The following is a 23,978-nucleotide window of genomic DNA, read 5'->3' as shown; positions in this document are numbered from 1 at the left end:
CATACCTCCTAGTTAGCTAAGTGTGGGTGCGGCTTGTATCTCATAGTTAGCCGAGTGTGGGCGGTGGCCCGTATATCCTAGCTGCATGTTATATGATATGTGGTAGTTTGGGGAGACTCGCTAAGCTTCGTGCTTACATTTTTTAGTTTTGGTTTCAGGTACTTTCGGTAGCAAAGGGAAGAGCTCGGGATGACTGCAGTGCACACACCATTTGTTTATCTTGGGGTGTTTATACTCTGATATGTCTGACATATATTTATGATATTTTGAGATACACGACTTATGTTTTTATGAGATGACTGGATTACTATGGTTTTATTATAAATAAAAACGAAATTTTTGGACTGTATTTTTGGGATGTTACAAAAATCATTAGAGTGATGGTTAATTATTCTTTAGAAGATACCGCTAGTTCTCTTGTATGTAGTCCCAAGGTTAGACTTCATGTGTTAGCATCGAACATTAAAACTCATTAATAGGATTTAATGTAGTAATTCGACCCAAACTCAATATGAAAATGACATATGCTTAGTTGTAGGTTCACTGATATAATTAGGGTTTTCGAGAATTAATTTACATTTTCTCGGGTCTTTATATATGATTGTCACTTTATATACAAAGGTCATTGACACATGTTTTGTTATTTCCAGCAGGTTGCTTATTTTGATCAAGTGAAAATCAAGAACAAAAAATAAGAACAATAAAGTCGTAAACATCTTCGATCAGGTTATTTAAAATAATCCTGGCCTCTTCTGGTTGTGTTACCTAAATGAAAAAAAAGAACTTTATAATTTTTGACATTTTTCTTTTTATAAAGGGTGGTGCTTTTTTTTTCCATTTTCACAACATCTTGAATTAAAAAAACTACGTAAGATGGAACAAAAGGTTAATTAGTAGTTTATAAATGTGGATTGGATTTTGTAGGAGAAGGTTAGGTTTTGTGAAGAAGGGAACAAGAGAAAGGTTAATCCAAATATGGAGTTGAAGAAACCAGGACTTTGTTTAGTAGTACCTTTATCTTCGTTGGCTAACTATCTTTCTTGAATTTTTTTTCTCTTTGATGAACGACTCTTTGAAAGTGGATCATTTTTTCAAAAGAAATCCAAAAAATCTATATATGAAATTGATGAAATTTATCACTCTTTAAATGATTCATCTCTGAAAATGAACTCGAAACAAGTAGCAAGTAATCCAAAACCATGTTGAAATATAATGTGCATTTTCATAATAAGCAAGGGTTAATAACTTTTTAATTTTGCTTAATGTGCGTATATATGTAAACCATCATCAGTAAAATACGTTGCAAATCATCATTGGACGAATACATCTAACTTTGTAGTTCATTGTAATAATTACTACGCCATGTTACAAGTATGTTATTAAGTTTTTGATATTTTAGAAAAAATTACTCAGACTCTGAGAACATAATAAAATTTAAAAGTCACAAGATGATTTAGATGATCACTTGAGATTTAACATTTTAGTTACAGTTTGTCAAGTTCGAATCATATAAGTTTTAATCTAATAAATTTATACAATTTTCATTCTTAAACATTGTAAAACCACTTTTAAACATGATTTTTTTTAATTGTATTTGGTCTGGGTAGAGAAAAAGATGTGATTCTTTCTTAAGAAAAAAAAATTTCCAATATATCCTCAACTTAAAATGTCAATACAATTGATGGCTTTTTGTATAAATATTTGAATATTTGCAATAAATCTTTGCTCCAATTTGTATATAGTTCGATGTTGTTTTTAATATTATTATAGAAGAACAAGTATAGTTTGTAAAATAAAATAAAAAATAAGATATATTAAAAATTACAGAACGGGTTATAATTTATAACACCGGTCAATTCAAAACCTTAGACCTTAATGTCTTAAAAATTCATTAAAAAGGGACGCGTTTCTTATTTGCCCTTATACACATCGAACAAAACACCCCCTCTTCTCTTCTTCCCTTTGCGTCTGCTTCTCTTCACCATCAAATCTCCGACGACGCCACCTGAAACGACGCCGCTCACCCCTGCAACGCCGACGCCGCCGCACCCGCTCCGTCTCCAATTCGTTTTTTCGGATTGTGCCCTTAAGTAGGTTCGTTTCTCTTCTTCTGAAAATCGAAAATCAAAATTAGAATGTGTTCGTTGCTCTTCTTATGTTTCTTCCTTCTTTCCCCCCAAACTTGAAAATCAAAAATCGAAATCAAGTCTTGATGTTATGCTATCAGTTTCTGATTTGTTCAATCGAAATCAATATTTTATGTTATGCTCGATTTTAATGTTAGATCGAATCTGAATGTGTTCAATGGATATGATGAAATGCTGATGTTGAATTTTTGACGATATGCTTGATTTTTTATACTTAATTTTTTATGTTCGATTATTATGCTGAAATGTTGCTGAAATCATATTTGTGTTTGATGTTATAGTGAAATCATATATGTTCTTGCTGTTATCATGAAATATGCATTAGTGTACATTTGTTTTATTGAAATAATTGTTGAAAATGTGCCTCTGAATTGCTTAAATTGTTGCTGAAAATGTGTATTTATACCATATTTAGTTAAAAAAAATTCTTGTATTAATACTTTTTTTTGTATGAATATGTATAATAATAATAATAAAAATATATAGGTTAAAAATATAAAAAATTTGTAAATTTAAAAGTTTTTTTGCAAATTTGATTTCATGGCAACCTATAACCTGGATGATAGTTATTATCATCCTGATTTGTTCCTGGGTTTAATTTAACAAAAAAAAAAAAGAAATTGATGAAAATGAAAACAAAGTAAAAGAATTTTGTGTTCCTAAGTTTCCTTAAAGAATGAAGGTAAAAAGAAATAGAATAAAACAGAAATAAAACTTTTTCACCTAACGTTTCTTTCAAGTTCTTTCGAATGCAGAAACACAAAATTCTATTTTCTTTTCTCTCATCTTCTGTTTTTTTGTTAAAACTAAGGACATAGCATAGATAACTAGGACAAAAATGAGAAACTTAACAAATTTTGACCATAAACAAATAAAAATTCATCATAATAATAAATACCACAAAATTTGACTAACTTAAAAACTTTAATGTCAAAAAAACTTATTTTTTATACAAAATGAAACTTTTTTTTTTACCGAAAACCATTTTTGTTTTTTATTTTAGCACAGCACGAACTAAAGACATTACGACCTTGAAGGAGAAACCTATTTTTTAGTAATTTTGAACTGCAATGTTCGATTACCCTTTAGACATTTACATTTAACCCTCTCATTTACTGACATGAGAAACGCTGAAACCCACTACAAGGTTTAATTCCAAAATCATATCACAAATAATGGTCAATTAGTAAAAAAACAATAGCTTTTATCGTAATAACCTTTTAAACATTGATCTTAGAAGTAAAAAAATATTAGCAAATGTAAACGTTTGACTTGGTTAATATAATAAACACATTGAAAAGATAAAGAAAAAATAGTAGGCCAAGTTTGATGATGTATGTGTTTTCTACGGCTCCAGAATCCAGAGTAGACGGCTACACGCAACACAATGCTCCGAGCTATTACTCTCAGACACTTAATCGCTCACGCTCCTCGTTCAATCTACTCTTGTAGACATGTAAGCCTTGATTTTGTTTTCCGAATTGATTGCTTTTTAAGGATTAATTGTTTATTTATTTGGTTGTCGATTTTAACTTGCGTTTTCATTGTTGTTGTGAATCTAATTCGATATCTTTGATTTATACTGTTAATTAATGTCACCAAACTACTCAAATCACTTGATCGTTGATTCATATGATTAGCTTTTGATAAACTCGCGATAGTTATAGGTGTTAATTTTTCTGCCCTAGCATGCTAATGGTTGATTAATGGAGTGTTTGGATGTGCTGCAAAAGCAAATCCGCATCTAATTCTGCTGATTTTTTAGGGCAAAGATAACTTTGAGTTGCGATTATAAGGGTAAACTAAAATCTATCATACTATCCCAAGCCTTATGCTGTAGCTGATTACTGATTAAATCACAATATAATTACTTTGGAAGTGCATGTCCAGAAACACTTTGCGATCTGGTTTTTAGAAGCTGAGTAGTTTAATTGCCAATTTAACATCCAATCTCTTCTTCAAGAACGCAAAAGACTAATTTATGGTAGGTATATTTTGAAACTCAAACACTTGTAAAAAAAGACTAGAGTCATATTTGGAAGCATTTGATGCTTGTATTAGAAGTTCTAACGCCGTATTTGAAAAGATATTTGAATTTGCTCCAAGTTTATTGTAAGCCATCATTGATATGGTGCCAAACCTAAAGATACACACATGCACAGAAAAAAGAAATGGAGAAGTTGTTACAGGACATGCTCCAATCTGGGATCATTCAACCTTCCAAGAGCCCTTTTTCAAGCCCTGTTCTCTTGGTAAAAAAAAAAAGATGGGCCGTAGAGGTTTTGTGTGGACTACCATAGTCTCAACAAGGTAACGGTCAAGAACAAGTTCCCGATACCCATCATAGAAGAGTTATTAGACGAATTGCAAGGGTCGAGGGTATTCTCAAAGCTAGACCTAAAATCTGGTTATCACCAAATTAAAACGAAAAAAGAAGATATTCAAAAAACAGCCTTCCGATCCCACGAAGGTCATTACAAATTCATCGTAATGCCTTTTGGCCTCACTAACGCCCCCGCTACCTTTTAATCAGTGATGAATGAAGTGTTTAAGCCCTATCTGCGCAAGTTCGTCTTAGTATTCTTTGACGACATCTTGATATATAGTCAAGATGAGACTCAACACAGGTCTCACTTGGAAATCGTACTGAAAACACTAAGCACCCACAAATTCTTTGCAAACCCGAGCAAGTGTGAATTGGGAAAGCTGCAGATAGCATATCTGGGGCATGTTATTTCAGATCATGGAGTAGCAGTGGATAACGAAAAGAGCAAGGCGGTGGAGGCGTGGTCGATTCCTTCCACCTTGAAGGAACTCCGGGGGTTCTTAGGCCTAGTGGGATATTACAGAAAATTCATCAAGGGTTTCGCTAGTATCACATCACCCTTGATAGAAACAGTCTCCTTTCCTCCTTTTTCTCCAGCCATGATCCCAGGTGTTATGCTCTGATACCAATTTGTTATAGAACAGAGAATAACAGGAGAAATTAAACCACCAACCAAACAGATTTTGTATTACTCTTTGGGAACAAACGAGAAAATTGTGAATGATAGATCATAGTAGCTATTCAAGATGCTACAAATCTCCGAGGAATAGAAACTTGTATGAATAATAATATGCTCCTGAGCTAAGGTTGTTAAATAGACATGAATGACAGCTGGTACTCCACATTCCCATTTTGCCCCTGCTCTTCCACTACTTCTGCAGGACTGCTGGGATTGGTAGTGGTCTTTCCTTCATTTGGAATCTTCTTCTGCTTCTTCCTTTTGTACGTAAACTTGAGTGGTGGGGGTGCACAACATTATTATTGCTAATTAGTGACCTATGTAGTTAAATATAATATTTTCTGGTCAATATTCCTTCTATAACTATTTCCATTTTCATAGATGTTCTTGTTGGTCTATAAAACTACTTAAATACTTCATTTTTATATATATGTATACATGGTCTCTGATCTGTTCTGAAAATTTTGTAACAGCTTGGAACGTTAGTTATAGCAGAACATGAAGGTGGTTCACTGAGTGGCACTTCCCTGAGTTCAATAGAGGCTGCTAGCAAGTTGTTATGTAAAGAAAACAACTCTTTATCTTTGCTATTGGCCGGGACAGGTCCATCCTTACAAGAGGCTGCTACAAATGCTGCCTCATGCCATCCTTGTATTTCTCAGGTACTGAAATATTATTATTCGGTTAAAAAAAAAAAAGAAATATTATTATTTATTAAATTCCTTGTCTTAATGAAGTAATTGTCTTAATGTTTTTAGGTGCTTGTGGCCGATTCTGATAAATTCAAACACACTCTAGCAGAACCATGGGCCAAATTAATCCATTTGGTGCAGCAAAAACATGAATACTCGCATATAGTTACCGCTTCAAGTTCTTTTGGGAAAAATATATTACCTCGGGCAGCTGCCCTTCTTGATGTCTCACCGATCACCGATGTTATTGAAATATCAGAGCCTCGAACATTTGTCAGGTACTTTTTTCTTTCTACAGTATTCTCTTTCCTTATTCATATTATTTTTATTTTTTTTTCTTTTCATATATATGATAGGCCCATATATGCTGGCAATGCTCTGTGTACTATCCGCTACACTGGGTCAAATCCCTGCATGTTGACCATCAGATCGACCTCGTTTCCAGCTTCTGCTTCACTTGATTCTAAAACCAATGCTGCACCAATACACCAGGTTGATCTATCAAGTTTTGGTGAAGGTTTGTTGTTTAACTTTAATCCATGTAATATATATATATATATATATATATATATATATATATATATATATATATATATATCATTTTGTTTTGCAAAGAATATAATTGATATTATTTTGATAGAGGGGAGTTGTAGATATGTGAAGCAAAGCAAACAGGAATCGGAACGGCCGGATCTCGGAAGCGCACGTGTTGTGATCACAGGGGGGCGAGCACTTAAAAGTGCTGAAAATTTTAAAATAGTTGAAAAACTTGCTGAAAAACTTGGTGCAGCAGGTGTGTTAATGTTATATGTTATGAAATTTGTTACTCCATTATTGTAGTTTCTGGTGTAATCTCTTGTGTTGTGTTGGTTGCATAGTTGGTGCTACTCGTGCAGCTGTTGATGCGGGATATGTTCCAAATGAGCTCCAGGTAAAAAAGTCACATGTCAATAATCAAAAAGTCACATGTCATTAATCTGGATGAATGATGTTAAGTAGTTAGTTTATATATGGGATGTTTATTATGTTGTATAGGTTGGGCAAACAGGGAAGATTGTTGCTCCACAACTTTATATGGCTTTTGGTGTGTCTGGAGCCATCCAACACATTGCTGGAATGAGAGATTCCAAAGTCATTGTTGCAGTAAATAAAGATGCTGATGCCCCAATATTTCAGGTCAACCCTCAACTCAACTCAACTCAACCCTCTTTTTTTTTTTTTTCCCGAAAAGTAACTAATCCCGGTGTCTTGTCATCATGTTGCCAACAAACTGATTTCATTGTACACTTTTGAGCCATGTTTTCAAGTTGCCAATAAATCGGTTTGTTGCCAACTTGAAGACACTGGGATTAGTTATTTTCCCGAAAACAAAAAAAATATATATATACTATATATGTTTTACTATTTTTTTAAGAGTAAATTACTGAAATCGTCCCTGTGGTTTGGTCAAAATTGCACGTTTGGTCCCTAACTTTTTTTTTTCCACTCGGATCGTCCCTGTGGTTTGATTTTGTGGCGTTTTTCGTCCCTGTGGTTTGATTTTGTTGCATTTTTCGTCCCTTGCATACATAAAGTTAGGGACCAAACATGCAACTTTTACCAAACCATAAGGACGAAAAACGCAACAAAAGCAAACCACAAGGACGTTCCGAGTGCAAAAAAAAAAAGTTAGGGACCAAACGTGCAATTTTGACCAAACCACAGGGACGATTTCAGTAATTTACTCTTTTTTTAATTGTTTTTGTTATTATTTTTTTCTATTTTTGTTTGTTATTATATTGTAAATTTGTAATACTGATGATAATTTGTTTTTCAAATGCAGGTTGCTGATTTCGGACTTGTAGGTGATCTTTTTGAAATAATACCTGAGTTGATCGAGAAGCTCCCTGAGAAAAAGTAACTTAACAAAAAATTATTTTTATTTGTTCTTTCGTCCTAACATTAAGAAGATATTGTGATTCATCTGTGTATTTTTAACAACCTTTTCAAAAAAATAAAATAAAATTTCTACCTCGTTATCCTCACCGCTGTAGTCGTGTACTCCTTTGTTTGTTTTAGTGGAATGTGTTCGATTTAATGTGCACATTCATGATTCATGTAAGTTATAAGTTAATGTGAATAAAGAGTATCGAACCAAGCCACAGATTGGGAGTTGGGACCAAAAGGACAGTGATAGAATTTAATTTAATGATATGTACGGATCTAATTTTGGGAGCTTGAGATCATTTTCTCTAGTGATATTATATTATTCTATTATTCAAAAAAATATAATACGTAATGTTTTAATATTTTAAAACAATATTTTTAAATTGAATTCTAAAACAATATTTTTAAATTGAAATATTCTAAAAACATATAATGTTAGAATATTATATATATTATATTTTTATGAAAACTAGAATATTATAGTATTTCACTAGAAAAAAATTAGTTTTACAATCTCACAAAATTATATTCGTTTCAAACAATCTCTCTCTCTCTCTCTCTATATATATATATATATATATATATATATATATATATATATATATATATATATATATATATATATATATATATATGGGCAAGATCGGTTGAGAATTCATAGTTTCACGAGAACCCGAAAACTAAAGGTGGAGTGTTAGATCAAAATTAACTAATTAAGGACATGATCGTTATCTTACCGATCTCATTTAATGTTTAGTTTTTTTTTAATTGGAAATATTAAGAAAATGTTCTATAAATAAACATAATAAATCAAATATCATATTTAAAAAAAAAAAACAAAGATTTTTTTTACTTTTTATAGAAAACATGATTTTTTTTAAAAAATTGAAAAAAAAATATTTTTAAAAAAAACTGCAATTTAAAAAAAGAAACAACATTTAAAAAAAAAACTGCAATTTAAAAAAAAAACAAAGATTTTTTTACTTGTTTAGAAACCCCTTTCTCTAACTCCATTATACTTCCACTTTAAAGTTTGAGCCTTTTTCTATTAATTCAAAAAGAAACATCCAAAAGTTACTATTCACCCATTCTAAATTCTTAGTAATCAATGACATATGAGTGTGTGTCTTAGTAAAATGGAGTTAGAGAAAAGGGTTTCTAAACAATGTCACCATTCTTATCCCTAGTCAGCTTCCTTATGTCAAAGAGGCTATACCTATGACAACACTGATGTCATGGGCCTCCTCATCTCATGTGTTAAGGTACAAAACCAGCCAAAAAAAGCTCAAAGACAATTTAACATAAACCAAATTTGACATAATTTAAGATGAGAGATTGACTGACATCACAGAAAACAATTTTATACAAAAAGAACTAAACCATCAATCAAATTCAAGGTGTTGTAACTCTTTAACTACGATTATTAGTACTTAGTATTTACAACTATTATGGAAGAATTAATGTTTGCAAATTTTTGGTGTAAACTGAAATTGAAATCAAGCAGAAGAAGTATGCCCTCATATCTTAAAAACTTAAAGATGAGGAGTTTAGCAGTCAAATGAGTCATTTTGCAAGGCAGGATATAAGTCCATTATCCATGGAATTCTTAAAAAATAATTGTTGTTATGCTTTTAATAGAGAATTTATGCCTAAAATAAAGAAATTCCCTTCGCTATTCTGCTTCTTCGTAGTCGGTTGTTGGCCGTGTATCTGGAAATCAGATCATGGATCTGACCAGTTTTTCAGATTTTTTTTAGTAGAAGTCTGCAATTCAATGCATGCAAATTGCATTTCTAGTAAACATCAATGATAAACATATCTCTAACCTTGTCTGTCAACCAATACCTTTTACCACAGCAAGAGGAAGACCAAGTGATTCCAGTACGTTCAATTTGAGCCTACACCTTAATAACAACATTAATTGAAAATCATAAATCATAAATCATAAATGCCCAAAATGCTTTTAACATCTAAGCTTTATAATCTGATGCAGGAACCATTCCGACACATGTTTTTTGGGCTACAAAATTGGAATGCCATTTTGGGTTTAATGATTTATTGTGTGAAGCCAAAAAAAACCTGGCTTAATTTTTTCCATTTCCTCTTCTTCTATTATCCTCCCGACTCCTCTCATGTCAAAAACTGATGAACATTGTGAAAATAGTTTATCAAAATTGAAGGATAAAATAGTCATTTACTCTTATTCAGAAGGTTTATTCAGTCTAGAAAATAATTTATCCCTCATTAAATACGAGCCCTTTTTTCATTACCTTGTTTATTCCAATCCTTCATAATTCCATTCCATCCAATCAAGGATTGGAATTGTTTTTTTTTTTTTTTTTTTTCAAAAAGAATATGAAAGAATGAGATAGATTACCTTGTTCATGGGTTTGCTGACAAGGGGGACCAGTCTCAGGTGTTAGAGAAATGATTTCGTCAGTAATTAGTGGAGGGCAAAGGAGAATACAACAGATTCTATTATGCTTCCATACAAAAATTCTCATTTATTTTGAGAAAGTCATGAAGATGTCTCTTGGAGAGAAATTAGGTTAAATCAGAGTTTGTCCCTAAACTTTACCCAAGAATTCAAACAGCTAAGGAGCAAATTTTCAGTAGAAAGACCTTATAATGATCAGAAAGATAGAATAGAAAAAATAAAATTGAATACCATGAATTAAGAACCTCAATAAGAAGAATTCGTGAACCAGAAATTCTGAAAGTGAATCCATCATCGTTAACATCCGTACCTTGTTAAACCAATTGATGATACCATAATCCCAAGATGACAATATAACCGAACCGCTGCCTACCTCCTGTAATTTAACGTGGAGAAGAAATCAGAATTTGAGAAAGAGGGAGATAGGGCTGCGATAAGGTAGCGAGAATGAAGGAAAAATTGTGACCTTGAAATTTGTTTGTTTCAATGACGATTTGATGTCATCGGGACCAAACTCTTCAAATTACTTAGAAACCTGCAATAATAAATCAAATCAAATTAGGAGCAACAGAACACAGACCAAGAACTCCGGGTCCAGGTGTTCGAGAGAGAAAAAGGAAGAAGATGTGTGTGATCTTTCGATTCCGTCCCTGATTTGCACGATCAATGTTTTGAAAAATTAAGAAGATATATTGGGATTAAGTTTCACCAGCAGAGAAATTTTAAGCGTACATAAAGGAGTTAATAGGTTAAACCAATGAGCAAATAAGATTGTGTGATTTGATTTTCAAAATACGAAAGCAAAATTAGGTATCTTTATGCAGATGATAGTTAGTCGATCAATTTGTTGCAAATTTAACGGGATTCGTTATGAATATCTTTATGCAGATTATAAGGTTGACTAATTTGAAGCCATAAAAGGGTAGTATAGTAATTGCAGTTGAAAGGAAATGAGAGGGAAAATAAGTTTTGGAGGTGCTGAACAAATGCCACGTGGCGTAAATGGTACTCTTTTATTAGAGTATGGGATATATATATATATATATATATATATATATATATATATATATATATATATATATATATATGAAGTACATGTGTATCACATGTGATTCACATATAATATGTGATTTACATGTGAATCACATGTAATTACAACGTTGAACTTTTTATAGAAAAATTAGAATATCACATGGAATTTATATGTGATTAACTTGTGATATACATGTGAATCACATGTAATTTAAATGCTAGAAAGTTGTTATGGCGTGAACCAATGTAATTCAAGTTAACCATTATACGTAACAAAGAAGTGGTAAGTCTTTATGTTCTAATAAATACATGAGAATAGATCATGTAAGATGAGAATATCAAATCACAACAGCCATAAAAGAACACCCCGAGGAACTACAAGTTTAGATGATATTTATAAAAAATTTATATATACTTTTGCAAAAAAAAAGGAGAAAGAATAAAACTTACTAATTAGAAAAACTTCAAGAAGATTATCTAGACGAGGCAGTGCCGCATGACATGAGCCCTGGAATTGTGCAAGAAAATTTCAACCATATGAGTGAAATTAATACTCAATTTGACTGTATTTTTAGATATTTAGATGGTTATTATTTAGTAACAAATAAAGTAAATAAAATACAAGTTAAATAATAAATACCTCACAAAAATGGTTGTTTGGGCCATCTCGTATAGTAGAGTAAAATGTGATAATATGAATGTACATAATGCCACTAACAAATAGAAACGTGAGGACTCTAACCCAAATTCGAAATGTGTAGACTTTTTTGCTTTTGAATATGAAAGGATGGAAAGTCCACTGAAGAAAAGCCAAATAGTACAAGATATAGGGACAAAATATACATAACAAAATATGAAGGATGAACTGATGAAGCATGAATTATGAAAGATGAACAACTTATGTTCCATGGGAAAATTTTCTTGTTGCACTCTGGAAAACTTGTGCTTTAGTTGCTTGTTCTCCCTGACAATAGACATGTTGTTTTACAAGAGAATCAACTCTAATACCCAATTCTGACATGATGTTCTGCAGCATAACATATTATAAGATAAATATAAAAACGTTGAAAGAAAATAGATTCTAAATGATGGTTTTACTTTTACAAAAGTTTACGTACTCGTGACCTTTGCGCAGAGTGCCTAAAATAATCAATACCAGAAACTTAGCTTAATAGTATAAATAATTTGCTAAGACAATGAAAAAAGAATTCACAAAGTAATGATTCTAACCTTTTAAATGGTTTAGCCTCCATATTAAGTTCATCAGTTTCTTGAATGGATGATACCTTGTCTTTGCTCCTAGGTGAGTTAGGTCTATATATGCAACCAGATTCCAATGAAGAAGAAGAAAAAGAAGGACTTCCATTATTATCATCTTTTTCAAACTCAACAAGTCCATCCAAAATAGTTCCAGAATCACTAGAGGCCCTACGATGAGACTTAAATTTTAAACCTGGTTCACAATCACCTAACAAATCATCTAGCCAGCCTAGATGTTCTCCCAAAAACAAGCTTTATGATACAGTTTCCTGCAGTCGTGGCTGATTGCTAGGATCACAATTTGGGAAATTTGTCTTTGAGATTGGCCACCGAGGTGGAATTTGAAGTTGCCTTGACATTCTTAACTAGATTTTTTACCTTAGAAGATGAAAACAAACTGAAAAAGGAAACAAGAATAGTTTGATTACATTGCACATTTTGAATAGTTGACATCTTTAATCGTTCATTAGATTTAGAAACTAGAATAATAATATTGTCATGAAATAACTTCTGGAATACTTTAATACATGGCAATATATTCTATAATAGACTCATGAACACATACCTTAATGAGATCAAAAACTCAAAACAAATAGAAATCAGAAATCAATAAACAAATACCTTAGCTACGAAAAATACAGGCTAAACTAACTAAAATCTGATTTGAAACAGAAAAGTTGAAAACATATACAAATTTAAGACAAACTCTTATAGACATTCGATGTGGAGGAAGGAGAAGAAGTGGTCATCAAACTAGATCGATGTAGGAGAGATACAAAGATCTTCATGATGAATACACTACGACTGGAGGAAAAAGATAAACATCCAATAAAGGAGCGTGGAGTGATCGAATTAGGTAACCTGTAACGCCCGCATATTCGGGCTAGTCAATTTAGAGACAATAAGCATAAAAAATGAGTTATTGATGAAATATTATTTAGAATGAGTAATCTTAAACAAGTGGTAGTATATGTTACAAGGGTTCTGTACATATAAAGAACACCGAAATCCGAGTTATAACGAAGAAGTTATGGCCCGTCAAAGTTTTACGGCAAAACCAGCACGACACCGGGAGACGTAAATAGTGAATTTACGACAGAGGACTTTTTGGCCTTAGTGATCTAAACAAAATTTTTATTATACGTTAAACCCATAGCGTGCATAAAAATAACGCCCGAATCTGACTTCGTATGAGGAAGTTATGAATTTTCTAAGGTTTGACATAGCGGTGCACAGCCCGAAACTCGAATTTTAGATCGAGCGGATTTTGGCCTACGTGATCTAAATGAGAGTTGAAGATCTCATTAATAGGAAGTCAAAGATAAAAAGACAGACGAAAACGGAGTCCGTATGAAAGAGTTACGGATTTTTCGCAGTCATTTAACAGTATAATCTCCTCCTACTGTTAAATTTAAGATCGGTCAAGAATTAGCCAACAGAGTCAAAATGAAAGTTGTAGAACTTATTTTTACATACGCGTGGATATAAAGAACGTCAAAAATGGAGCTCGTATGCGAAAGTTACAGATTTTAGAAGTCGGAAGTGTGCTGTGCGAAAATGGGTGACGTGGCACAATCTTGGCCATTGCTTTCTCCCCAAGTCTTGCCACCATATGGTGACATGTGGCACCAAGTTCAGCCATATTTCACCCTATAAATAGAACCTCTTCCACCCTCATTTTCTTCACACATTTCCCATTCTTTCTTCTTTCTACACTCTCTCTAAACCTCCCAAAACTCCCCTAGCGCTAGAAGAAAGCCCCTGAGCGCTCGACGGCTCCAAGAAGAAGAGCTTTCGGCTCGGAAGTTCTGCCCCTGTAGAGTCCGACTTTTAGCCAAACCCCCTCGTAGGTAAGATACGCCTACGCTATTTTAAATATAGTTTTTATTTAAATATAGTACTATTATTAGGACCTTATAATAAATATTTGGACTATTATTATGAGTTATATAAGTTTCGTTATAATATATTTTTAACCACTAGCAGTACAGGGAATCTGGTTTGGAGGATCGCTTGGGTTGCTAGATTTCAGAAGTGATATATGCCAAAATGATCCTGCCCTCCGATGTTCCATGTCTGGCCCCTATCTGTACGGTAATGGGTGAAAAATATTATGTTAACGCTTATATAATAGTAATAATAGTTAGACTATCAATTAGTCTCGTCGAACATTAGACTAAACTCTAGTGGTAATGGTACTAGGTTCTGTCAAAGGAGTTGTTTAAAGTAAACGAAGTACCGTCCAAGTACCGAGTCACCACCTTATCAGGTGAGTGCATAGTACCTTTCATGAACATGATTTTAATACAAGTATTGATTGAATTATTAATTATATGTTTATGTGCGAGTTAATTGATGTTACCTGAAATACGTGTTAAAGAACATACCTGATTATATATGATGATTTAGGATAAAGAGTAAACCTAAATTAATTATGAGAAATATTGGTGTAACATCCCAAATTTCGAGGCCAAAAATTTTCTTTTTAAATTAAGTAAAGCATAAAATGCGTTTCCAAAACATTGTCAATATTACATCATTTATATAATCATAAAGTCATGTCACAGAAAGCATATCATCAACAATGAAAATCAGAGTACAATCCCAAAAAATCCGATGCGGAACCCATGTGTGTGATGCGCTGCTACCCCGATGGCTCCTTCCCCTTAGACGAAGAGGTACCTGAAACCAAAACTGAAACTGTAAGCACGAAGCTTAGTGAGTTCCCTAATCATACCACATACCATATAACATCATTGGTATCTTACAACCGGTAACTGCCATCGTTATCTTTCAACCGGTAACCATCATCGGTATCTTTCAACTGGTACACGCCATCGATATCTTTCAACCGGTAACTGGGGACTATTTCACCCCTAGCACTAGTATATAATAACAAGATATATTCATACAGTCAGACATAACTGGGTGTTGTCCTACCCTTCGATCCTAAAGACCGATGTCAGGGACAACCAATCCCTTCTACACACATAGCATATAACATAGGCATATCTAATGACCAAAACATGTAACCATACCAAGATAATTATCACAAAGACAATCATCTACCAAATACCCCTGTTGGCGGGCTAGCATTATGGCCGTAGACCCACCCCTAACTCACCTCGATGTCGCGTAGTGTCTGAACTATCTTCTGCATGAAGATTGACTCTCCTCGACTCCTCACTCCCTTGATGAAGTTGAAAATAGGGTAAGATCTCTGGATCTACACGTCGCAACTCGAAATCCCAAGCTTCCTCCTTCCTTCCAAGCTCCACAAACCAACCAAGAACACCAAAATGGCCTTAACACACACACAAACGGCTAGGGTTTCGATATGCATCTTTAGGGGAGTGTTAGGGACAAGGGAGGCTGAGTTAAGGTGTTTATTGTCACACCCCAAAACCGAGAACGGCGAAAACGTTCTGGGGCGGAGGACGTCATGTAATGTATCACAACAATGCAAAGTAGTAAACAAGCAACAACATCATCCATTGCATTAATCGTATAATTTTAAATACAAGTGTGTTCTTTCATGGTATAAAACAACATAATGAATACTCAAAATAAAAGACGAGTCTTGACTGCTCCGTCTTCATAAAACCTTGTCGTCGTACCTGTCTATTTGTGACCTGAGAATACAAGTTATTTTGAAAGTGAGTATCAGCAATAAAGCTGGTGAATTCATAAGTATTTATGTGTCTTTGATTTGTAAACTGTAAAGAAAGACTTGTAAATGTTTGAAGAAAAGTTTGTATCAATGAACATGTTTGTAAGTAATTGTAAACGTTTGAAAAACCATAGAAAATCCCATATTTCCTACTAGTATAAAAAGTAGTTTTCTACCAAGACTCGACTGTTTTGAAAGAAGCCTTCTACCAAGACCTAACTGTTTGAAAGTAGCCTTCTACCAAGACCCAATTGTTTTGTAAGTAAGCATCACTGTAAATGTGACGGTTTTTCTCCTGTGTAACTATTATTATAACACTATAGTCTACCTCATCGCTTATGTGTATGTGTCATAATATAAAGGTAATAAGGAAAATAGTCTATCTATATCAAATATATCTTACCTCGTCGTTCATGTGAATGTGTCACAAAGTAAAGGAAGGAAAATAATATAATAACTAAAATTGTATCCTTTTGCACTAGGATATTCACGGCGTGGAAACTCGCCAAAAAGTACAGATGATCATTTTCCCTACTGTAGCTAACAGCCTTGGGGGTGGAATGGTAAGTCCCGAAACATTTGTAATAGATTCTATGTAATAGTATCTATTAAACGTATTAATGTAAACGTGTTCATGTAAGCGTATCGATGTAAACGTATTCATGTAAGCGTATTCATGTAAGCGTATCTACGTAAACGTATTCATGTAAGTGTATTCATGTAAACGTATTCATGTAAGCGTATCTATGTAAACGTATTCATGTAAATGTATCTATTCACATAGTATGTAATGTATTAGTATAAACTCATGAATGAACTGACTCTTGTGTGATTCCTTGTACTTGGAATAGTAAGTAATATCTCCTAACTATACTACCTATTATAGTTACTAGTAATGTACGTGTATAATGGAAAGTATGCCTTTGCTACCCAAGGGTACTGAACTGACTGCTGGAACTTTTATGTCTATATATGTATACATGATATATAACTAATATTTAGACGACATTCGGACGAGTAACTGATGCCCTAAGGCCACATCCCAACGAGGAAAAGGAAATAAAACGAGTTAGCCGTCCTAAGTCCTTTAAACATTACTTATATAACTATACATATCTAGGAATGCATTTGACAATATAAAAGTATAAAAGAAGTTTGTAAAACATTTGAAAAGTTTAGTAACTAAGAAATGATGACTTGATGTCAGTTTATAAAACGATTTGAAAGTAGTTTGTTTGATAAGACAATTTTAAGTATAAGGAAAACCTTTGTTTGAAACACAATTGTAACAGAGTTTGAAAGGAAACATACAGTATGTAAAGCAGTTTGGTAAAGAGTTTTAACATTTGAAAACGTTTTAGAAAGTCGTTTAAAGTAATATGTTTCGTAAAACAGCTAACAGTATAGTAAATCCATTTGTATGCTAGTTATTAATCACATGTGATTAATATAATAACTAGCATGATTCAACTTGTATTCCCCCCCCCCCTCATAAAGCATTTATAAACATTTAAAACATTTAAAAGGTTAATTTAAGGGGTATGAACTCACTTGTAGTAAGTGGATCGGATGGAAGTGTCAGACAAGTGTTTGGTGTCAAGTGAAGACTTAAACACACACAATGATCCTAATAACATATAAAGACATATGTGTATATATATATATATATATATATATATATATATATATATTAGTGATTTAAACACTAATTAGACAAGTATAAACATCCTAATGTGAGGAAAACACTTTGGTCAAAGTGTTAGGAGGCCATTGGGTTGCAACAAAGGAGTATAAGGCTTTGTAAGTGAGTTATTGGTCCATAGACCACACTTGTTGGAGTTTACGGCCCAGGGGAGTTTACTCCTGGCCGTAAACTCTCAAATGGGTCACCAAATGAGGCTTAAAGCTATTATGTATTAATTGGTTAAGTGTTTCAAAGCTTAAACAAGATTCTAGGTGGGTTTAAGGTCCAATAATGACCTTATATTGAGTTTGCGGCCTGGGGACCACTTCCCCATGAGTTTATGGCCGTAAACTCATGGTATGAACTACCATTATGTTTCTTGAAGTCCCTAGTTCAATGGTGTAAGGTTCTATACTAAGTTCCAAGGCTTTGTAAGGTGTTAGGGTGCATTTTGCCCCACTTAAAGGGGTTTATGGCCCAAGAACATGTCTTGGCCGTAAACTCCTTGGATCATGTGTTTCTTTATGATTTGTAGGATCTAAACATGTTAAACCTAGTGTACAACGAGTTAGAACAAGAGTACTTACGATCTAGGAGCTTGAATGGTCGGTTTTGGCCAAGAACACTAGTGTGTGTTCTTGGTGAAACTAAGAACACTTAAAGATCAACACAACTGGAATGATTTCACAGATGAAATTGTGTAAGATCACTAAATTAAGTAAGATATCAACTAGTTAGGACAAGAAACTTACGAGTTTTGAAGATCGGGGATGAAGATCGGGATGATACTTGAGAGGATTTCAGCCAAGGGAAGGAAAGGAATGAACTAATGTCCACCCTTTCATCATATAAGGTGAAGTTTACGGCCCACATGGAGTTTACGGCCGTAAACTCCCATGTGGTGGCTGTGAACTCCTTGTAAAGGTGTTTAAGGTTGGTTCTTTGAGCTATAACTTCAGCAGATAAACCCCGACACTTCTCCCTTAAGTGTACAAGGCTCAGAACGCTCAAATGGACTCCAATTTGTGCTAAATGATAGCAAGTTACTGAAGTGTTTGACTGTACAGGATAGAAATTTTCGGGTTGTCACATTTATATAGGGTGCAAACCCTCAAATTTAGGGTTTCACTCTCCCAGCACCTACTCGCCGAGTCAATCACCCGACTCGTCGAGTAGGTCACTTAAAATGTCCGCGGGTCATGATCCTTCTCGACGAGTTGGTCCTCCAATTCATCGAGTCCTAGAGAAAAACACAAACTACTTGAATAAAAAGGCATACCAGGAATCAGGTGTTACAAATCTCCCCCACTTATCTTAGACTTCGTCCTCGAAGTCTGTTGCTCGATCCTGAAAGAGCTCGGGGTAATGCTCCCTCATCTCATCCTCCGGCTCCCAGGTCCATTCCGAGCCCCTTCGGTGCTGCCACTGTACCTTTACCAGCTCTATTCTCTTGTTCCTCAGATCCTTTGATTTCCTGTCAAGGATCGCCACTGGACTCTCGATGTAGTTCAGACTGTCATCAACCTGAATGTCCTCTAAAGGCACCACTGCCGAATCGTCCACCAAACATTTCCGCAACTGGGAAACGTGAAAGGTGCTATGAATCTGACTGAGTTCGATTGGCAGATCCAGCCTATACGCCACCTTACCCACTCGGGCTATAACCCAGAAAGGTCCGATATACTTGGGGCCCAACTTGTCCCGCTTCCGGAATCGAATGATGCCTTTCCAATGCGACACTTTTAGGAGGACCATATCCCCGACCTGGAACTCCAGGTCTGATCGGCGCTTGTCGGCATAACTTTTCTGCCGACTCTGAGCAGTCTGAAGCCTGCTCCGGACCTGCTGAATCCTCTCCGTAGTCTTGAGTACCAATTCGGTACTTCCCATGACCCTCTGGTCCACCTTACCACAACATATCGGGGTCCTGCACTTCCTCCCATACAACATCTTGAAAGGGGTACGGTATGATCGCATGATAACTATTGTTATAGGAGAACTCTGCCAACGGAAGATAAGTATCCCAACTACCTCCGAAGTCTAGAATACACGCCCGCAGTATATCCTCCAAGGTTTGGATGGTCTGCTCACTCTGACCATCCGTCTGTGGATGAAAAGCAGTGATAAATGCAAACGAGTACCCAGATCGTCATGAAACTTCTTCCAAAACCTGGAAGTGAACCGTACATCTATGTCTGAAATCACCGATACTGGCACCCTGTGCCATGCCACCACCTCCCTTAATCGTTTACAATCGTAATGCCCACCATAAAACACCTCCACCACGAACGGCCGGACTGGTGTGCACGGCCATTGTTTGTTGTCACCTCAACCACATACCGGTTCATGAAGAGTATACCCGTCGGCCTAAGGTGTGAATGTCATGTCCCAGTTTACCTTTGCCATGATGAAACACACCCACATGGCAATGAAATTGCCTATGCTATGTCATGTGATCAATTAAAACAATAAAACTCAAGTTTACGCACTAGACTACCAAAAATATAAATTAAAGCCATGTCATTTTCCAATAAAAAATAAATAGAAGTAACAACACCCTTTCCAGCAAACAAAAGATTGTGTAACCATTCATTCGATCCAAAATGAGACCAAAAAAAGTTTGGCAAGCCCCATGGAACAAAACGAGTAGCGGATAACGTAATCTTACAGTTCGTTTTAGTTTAACTTTTTGTATCTTAGCGTATTGAGATTAAAAGTAGAGCTCAATCCAGAACAAATAAGTTAACTACTTAAGTAAACCGAATGCTTGGCACGAAATAAATTAAGTATCGATTAACTAAATAGAGGGAAGAAAACTAGTTTTTATTTTTTTTAATTTTTATTTTATTTTTTATTTTATTTTATTTTATTTATTTTTTTTATTTTTTATTTTTGAATCTTATCTCATCTGTAATATATAGAAAATTAGAAATAGACAACAAATATTGTTTATTGCCCATGTGATCTAACTGGTGATAATCGAGGCTAATATATAGCGTGTCTTCTAAGAAATCTCATCATTCTCTCCCTCTACCTTCCTTTCTCTCCCATTTGTTATCTTTCGTCATGGTCTCAAAGCAAGAAGAGGTGGTTGCATCTGAACTTCTACCCTTCCTCCGTGTCCATACAGACGGCACGGTGGAGCGACTTTATAATCCACTATTAGCTCCACCATCCACGGCCGAGACCAAGAGTGGCGTCTGGTCTAAAGATATCATCATTTCGCCAGAGGTCAGTGCCAGACTCTACCTACCCGATCTGTCTACACTCGATCAAACGACGAACAAGAAGCTTCCCATCCTGGTCTATTTCCATGGTGGAGGGTTTTGTATCGAGTCAGCTTTCTCCACCCTCTGTCACCAGTATATAAACACCATAGCATCTCAAGCCAACGCTTTGGTAGTCTCAGTCGACTACAGGTTAGCTCCAGAACACCTTCTCCCCGCAGCTTACGATGATTCCTGGAATGCTCTACAATGGGTTGCTTCTCATTCCTCCAAAACACACAACGAGAAAAATGAACCATGGATAATCCAACACGGAGATTTCAAGCGTCTCTATATTGGTGGAGATAGTGCAGGCGCAAATATTTCACACCATATCGCCTTGCGAGCCAGCGAAGAAAAGTTACATGGTGGTGTTAAGATTCTCGGAGCGTTTCTATCACACCCATACTTTTTGGGTTCCAAACCAGTTGGCGCAGAGCCGGTTGCTAATCGCGAAATGTCTCTTTTGTACAAGACATGGATGTTCGTTTACCCTGGTTGTCAGGATGGGATTGATAATCCATGTATCAACCCGTTTGTTAAAACTGCGCCTTCTTTAGCATCACTTGGATGTAGGAGGTTGATCATTTGTGTCGCTTCTAAGGACGAGCTAAGAGATAGAGGGGTGTATTACTATGAAGCGGTGAAGGAAAGTGGATGGGAAGGGGAATTATCAATTTTTCAGGTCGAAGGAGAAGGTCATAGCTTCCATATCTTTAATCCTGAAACCCAGAATGCAAAGGACATGTTCACACGTTTGGCTGAATTTCTTCGAGGGTGCTAAATATACTACCCATTATTGTGTTATTGTGTAGAATGAACATATATTATTATAATATTACTGTGGACGTACATTAGCAATGTTGTATGGTGTAACTTCCAAAATTTATGCGTAACTTACGCCAAGTGTTGAATTGAATTAATGTGGTCGACATTTAGTTGAGGTTTTTAGGTTGTCCAACTGCTGCCGCTTAACTTTTTGCTTTTGGTTTAGTTGTTGATTCCAAATATTTTACTCCATTTTTTTCAAAAGTAGTTGCGGTTTTCATGGGTTATTCCAATTATATTGATACAAAATACTTTATTGTTTTGCTTGTTCTAGTTCCAACAACTTTTGTCTTTTGTTTATATTAGTATATATATGATATATGATGTTACTTCCTAAACGTTTTAATTACGAAATGCCAATAACTTCTATAACAAGGTATTGAATATATGTTTTTACCAACCCAACTAACCACAAATGCCTCATATTAAATAAACCAGAATTGTACGGCATGTATGTGTATATTGTAAGGCTTGACGGTGTGGTTTCGGCAATGACGTCGGCTATGTCAGCGAACACCGGGCCGAGCTTGGCTTGGCAATTCCATGGAAACTCACCGATGAGAGAGAAAGGGTATTGTGTTTGAATATTTGTGAAGGGTGAAAATGTTGGTTGCTGTGTACGCCACTACTACGCACCCTTGTTTCAAATGAAGAAGATAACTAGATTTTCAAATTTGGCAGATCCAGTTCCTTCAATTTCATCTAATAATATATCTTACCCCAAAGTTGAAATATCTTTCCGAAATTGACTTTAGGAAATTGCACAATACCCCCATGAATTTATAAAACTGATTTATATTAAATAAGTCGATTTATTTTTAATTAGCATTATTATTATTTATATTATAAAACCTACAAAACTTGGTCTTTGATTATTTTTTATATCAATTAATTTAAAAAAAATTATCATGGCAAATATGGCAACCCAAATCATATAAATGACAAATTTTGGATAAAGTGTGGCAAAATTGATGTGATACTTACGTGAACCGTAACAAGTGTGACACCACTCTATTAGCCTAAAAGTGTTGTTTTATGTACCCCAATTTTTTGAAATTCCTACATACACCCCCATGTTTTTTTTTGTTGTCTTAAATACCCAACATATTTTGTCTTTTTGGTGTTTTTTGTTTTATCATTTTTGTCTTTATTATTATTATTATTATTATTATTTTAAAAAAATTGATTTGATTAGATATCTTTTTAATACTCGGAATGAAAAAAATAAGAAAATGATAGTCTTAATGAAAAATAACATAAAGATAGTCTGAATGAAAAAAAAAATATATGAATAGTCGAACGAAAAATAACACATAGATAATCGGAATGGAAAAACAACCCAGGGATAGTCAGAACAAAAAAAAGTAATTAACTGATAGTATAAATGAAAATAAAAACAACAAAAATAATCCGAAGGAAAAAAAATATTTTTAATAATAATAATAATAATAATAATAATAATAATAATAATAAAAATATGTATTTATTAAAAATAATGAAATAAAAAATAAGAAAAACTATGATATTAACACATGTCAATACACACATAAAAACGCTAACAAACTGTTCACTGTTCACACTAACCTGGGCCTTCATTTAGTAACACAATAGTCTTTGTGATAAACTAAATACCGAATGAACATAATATGCTCTACAAACTACTTCTATATCAAAACCCTTCAAACCATTTCATTACTTTGGTAAAATATAACATCTGTATCAACTTTATGCTTCTAGCCACAACAAAATTAGCTTCCCATGTTTCCCCTCTTTTTGACATGACCAAGAACTTCTGAAGCTATCTATAAAAATGTGTTTTACTCATCAATGCTTCCTAAATAGCCAACCACTAGGTCAAATGCTTATTATCTCTTTTCGATCCTTCTTCGAATTAGCATCAGAAATTTTAACCTGAACCTTGAGATTTTGAATAGTTGCTCTAAGAAATCTTTCTTTGTCATCAACTGTAACATTCGTTTCTCGGGTACACTTATTTATGTTTTTAAGCTTATTATTATTTTGAGAATTTTG

At 34.3% G+C, this 23,978-nt stretch overlaps 2 protein-coding genes across 2 annotated transcripts; both read left to right on the top strand.

The window, feature by feature from the left end:
• The first annotated feature begins 3,445 nt into the window (after positions 1-3,445).
• ETFALPHA (electron transfer flavoprotein alpha) lies at positions 3,446-7,868 on the top strand. Its single transcript, XM_079009814.1, has 8 exons — positions 3,446-3,603; positions 5,626-5,814; positions 5,911-6,122; positions 6,201-6,361; positions 6,485-6,637; positions 6,723-6,775; positions 6,880-7,020; positions 7,667-7,868. The coding sequence occupies exons 1-8, from the start codon at positions 3,535-3,537 to the stop codon at positions 7,742-7,744; spliced, it is 1,056 nt and encodes a 351-aa protein (XP_078865940.1). The 5' UTR covers positions 3,446-3,534; the 3' UTR covers positions 7,745-7,868.
• Positions 7,869-20,862: 12,994 nt separating this feature from the next.
• LOC145063652 (2-hydroxyisoflavanone dehydratase-like) lies at positions 20,863-22,038 on the top strand. The gene has a single exon (XM_079011245.1). The coding sequence runs from the start codon at positions 20,920-20,922 to the stop codon at positions 21,901-21,903; it is 984 nt and encodes a 327-aa protein (XP_078867371.1). The 5' UTR covers positions 20,863-20,919; the 3' UTR covers positions 21,904-22,038.
• The last annotated feature ends 1,940 nt before the right edge of the window (positions 22,039-23,978 follow it).

Source organism: Lactuca serriola, chromosome 7 (assembly GCF_051521515.1).
Source record: "Lactuca serriola cultivar US96UC23 chromosome 7, Lser_US96UC23_V15, whole genome shotgun sequence".
Taxonomy (NCBI): domain Eukaryota; kingdom Viridiplantae; phylum Streptophyta; class Magnoliopsida; order Asterales; family Asteraceae; genus Lactuca; species Lactuca serriola.
The sequence above is the reverse complement of the archived record's forward strand: the minus strand, read 5'-3'. Positions and strand labels throughout refer to the sequence as shown.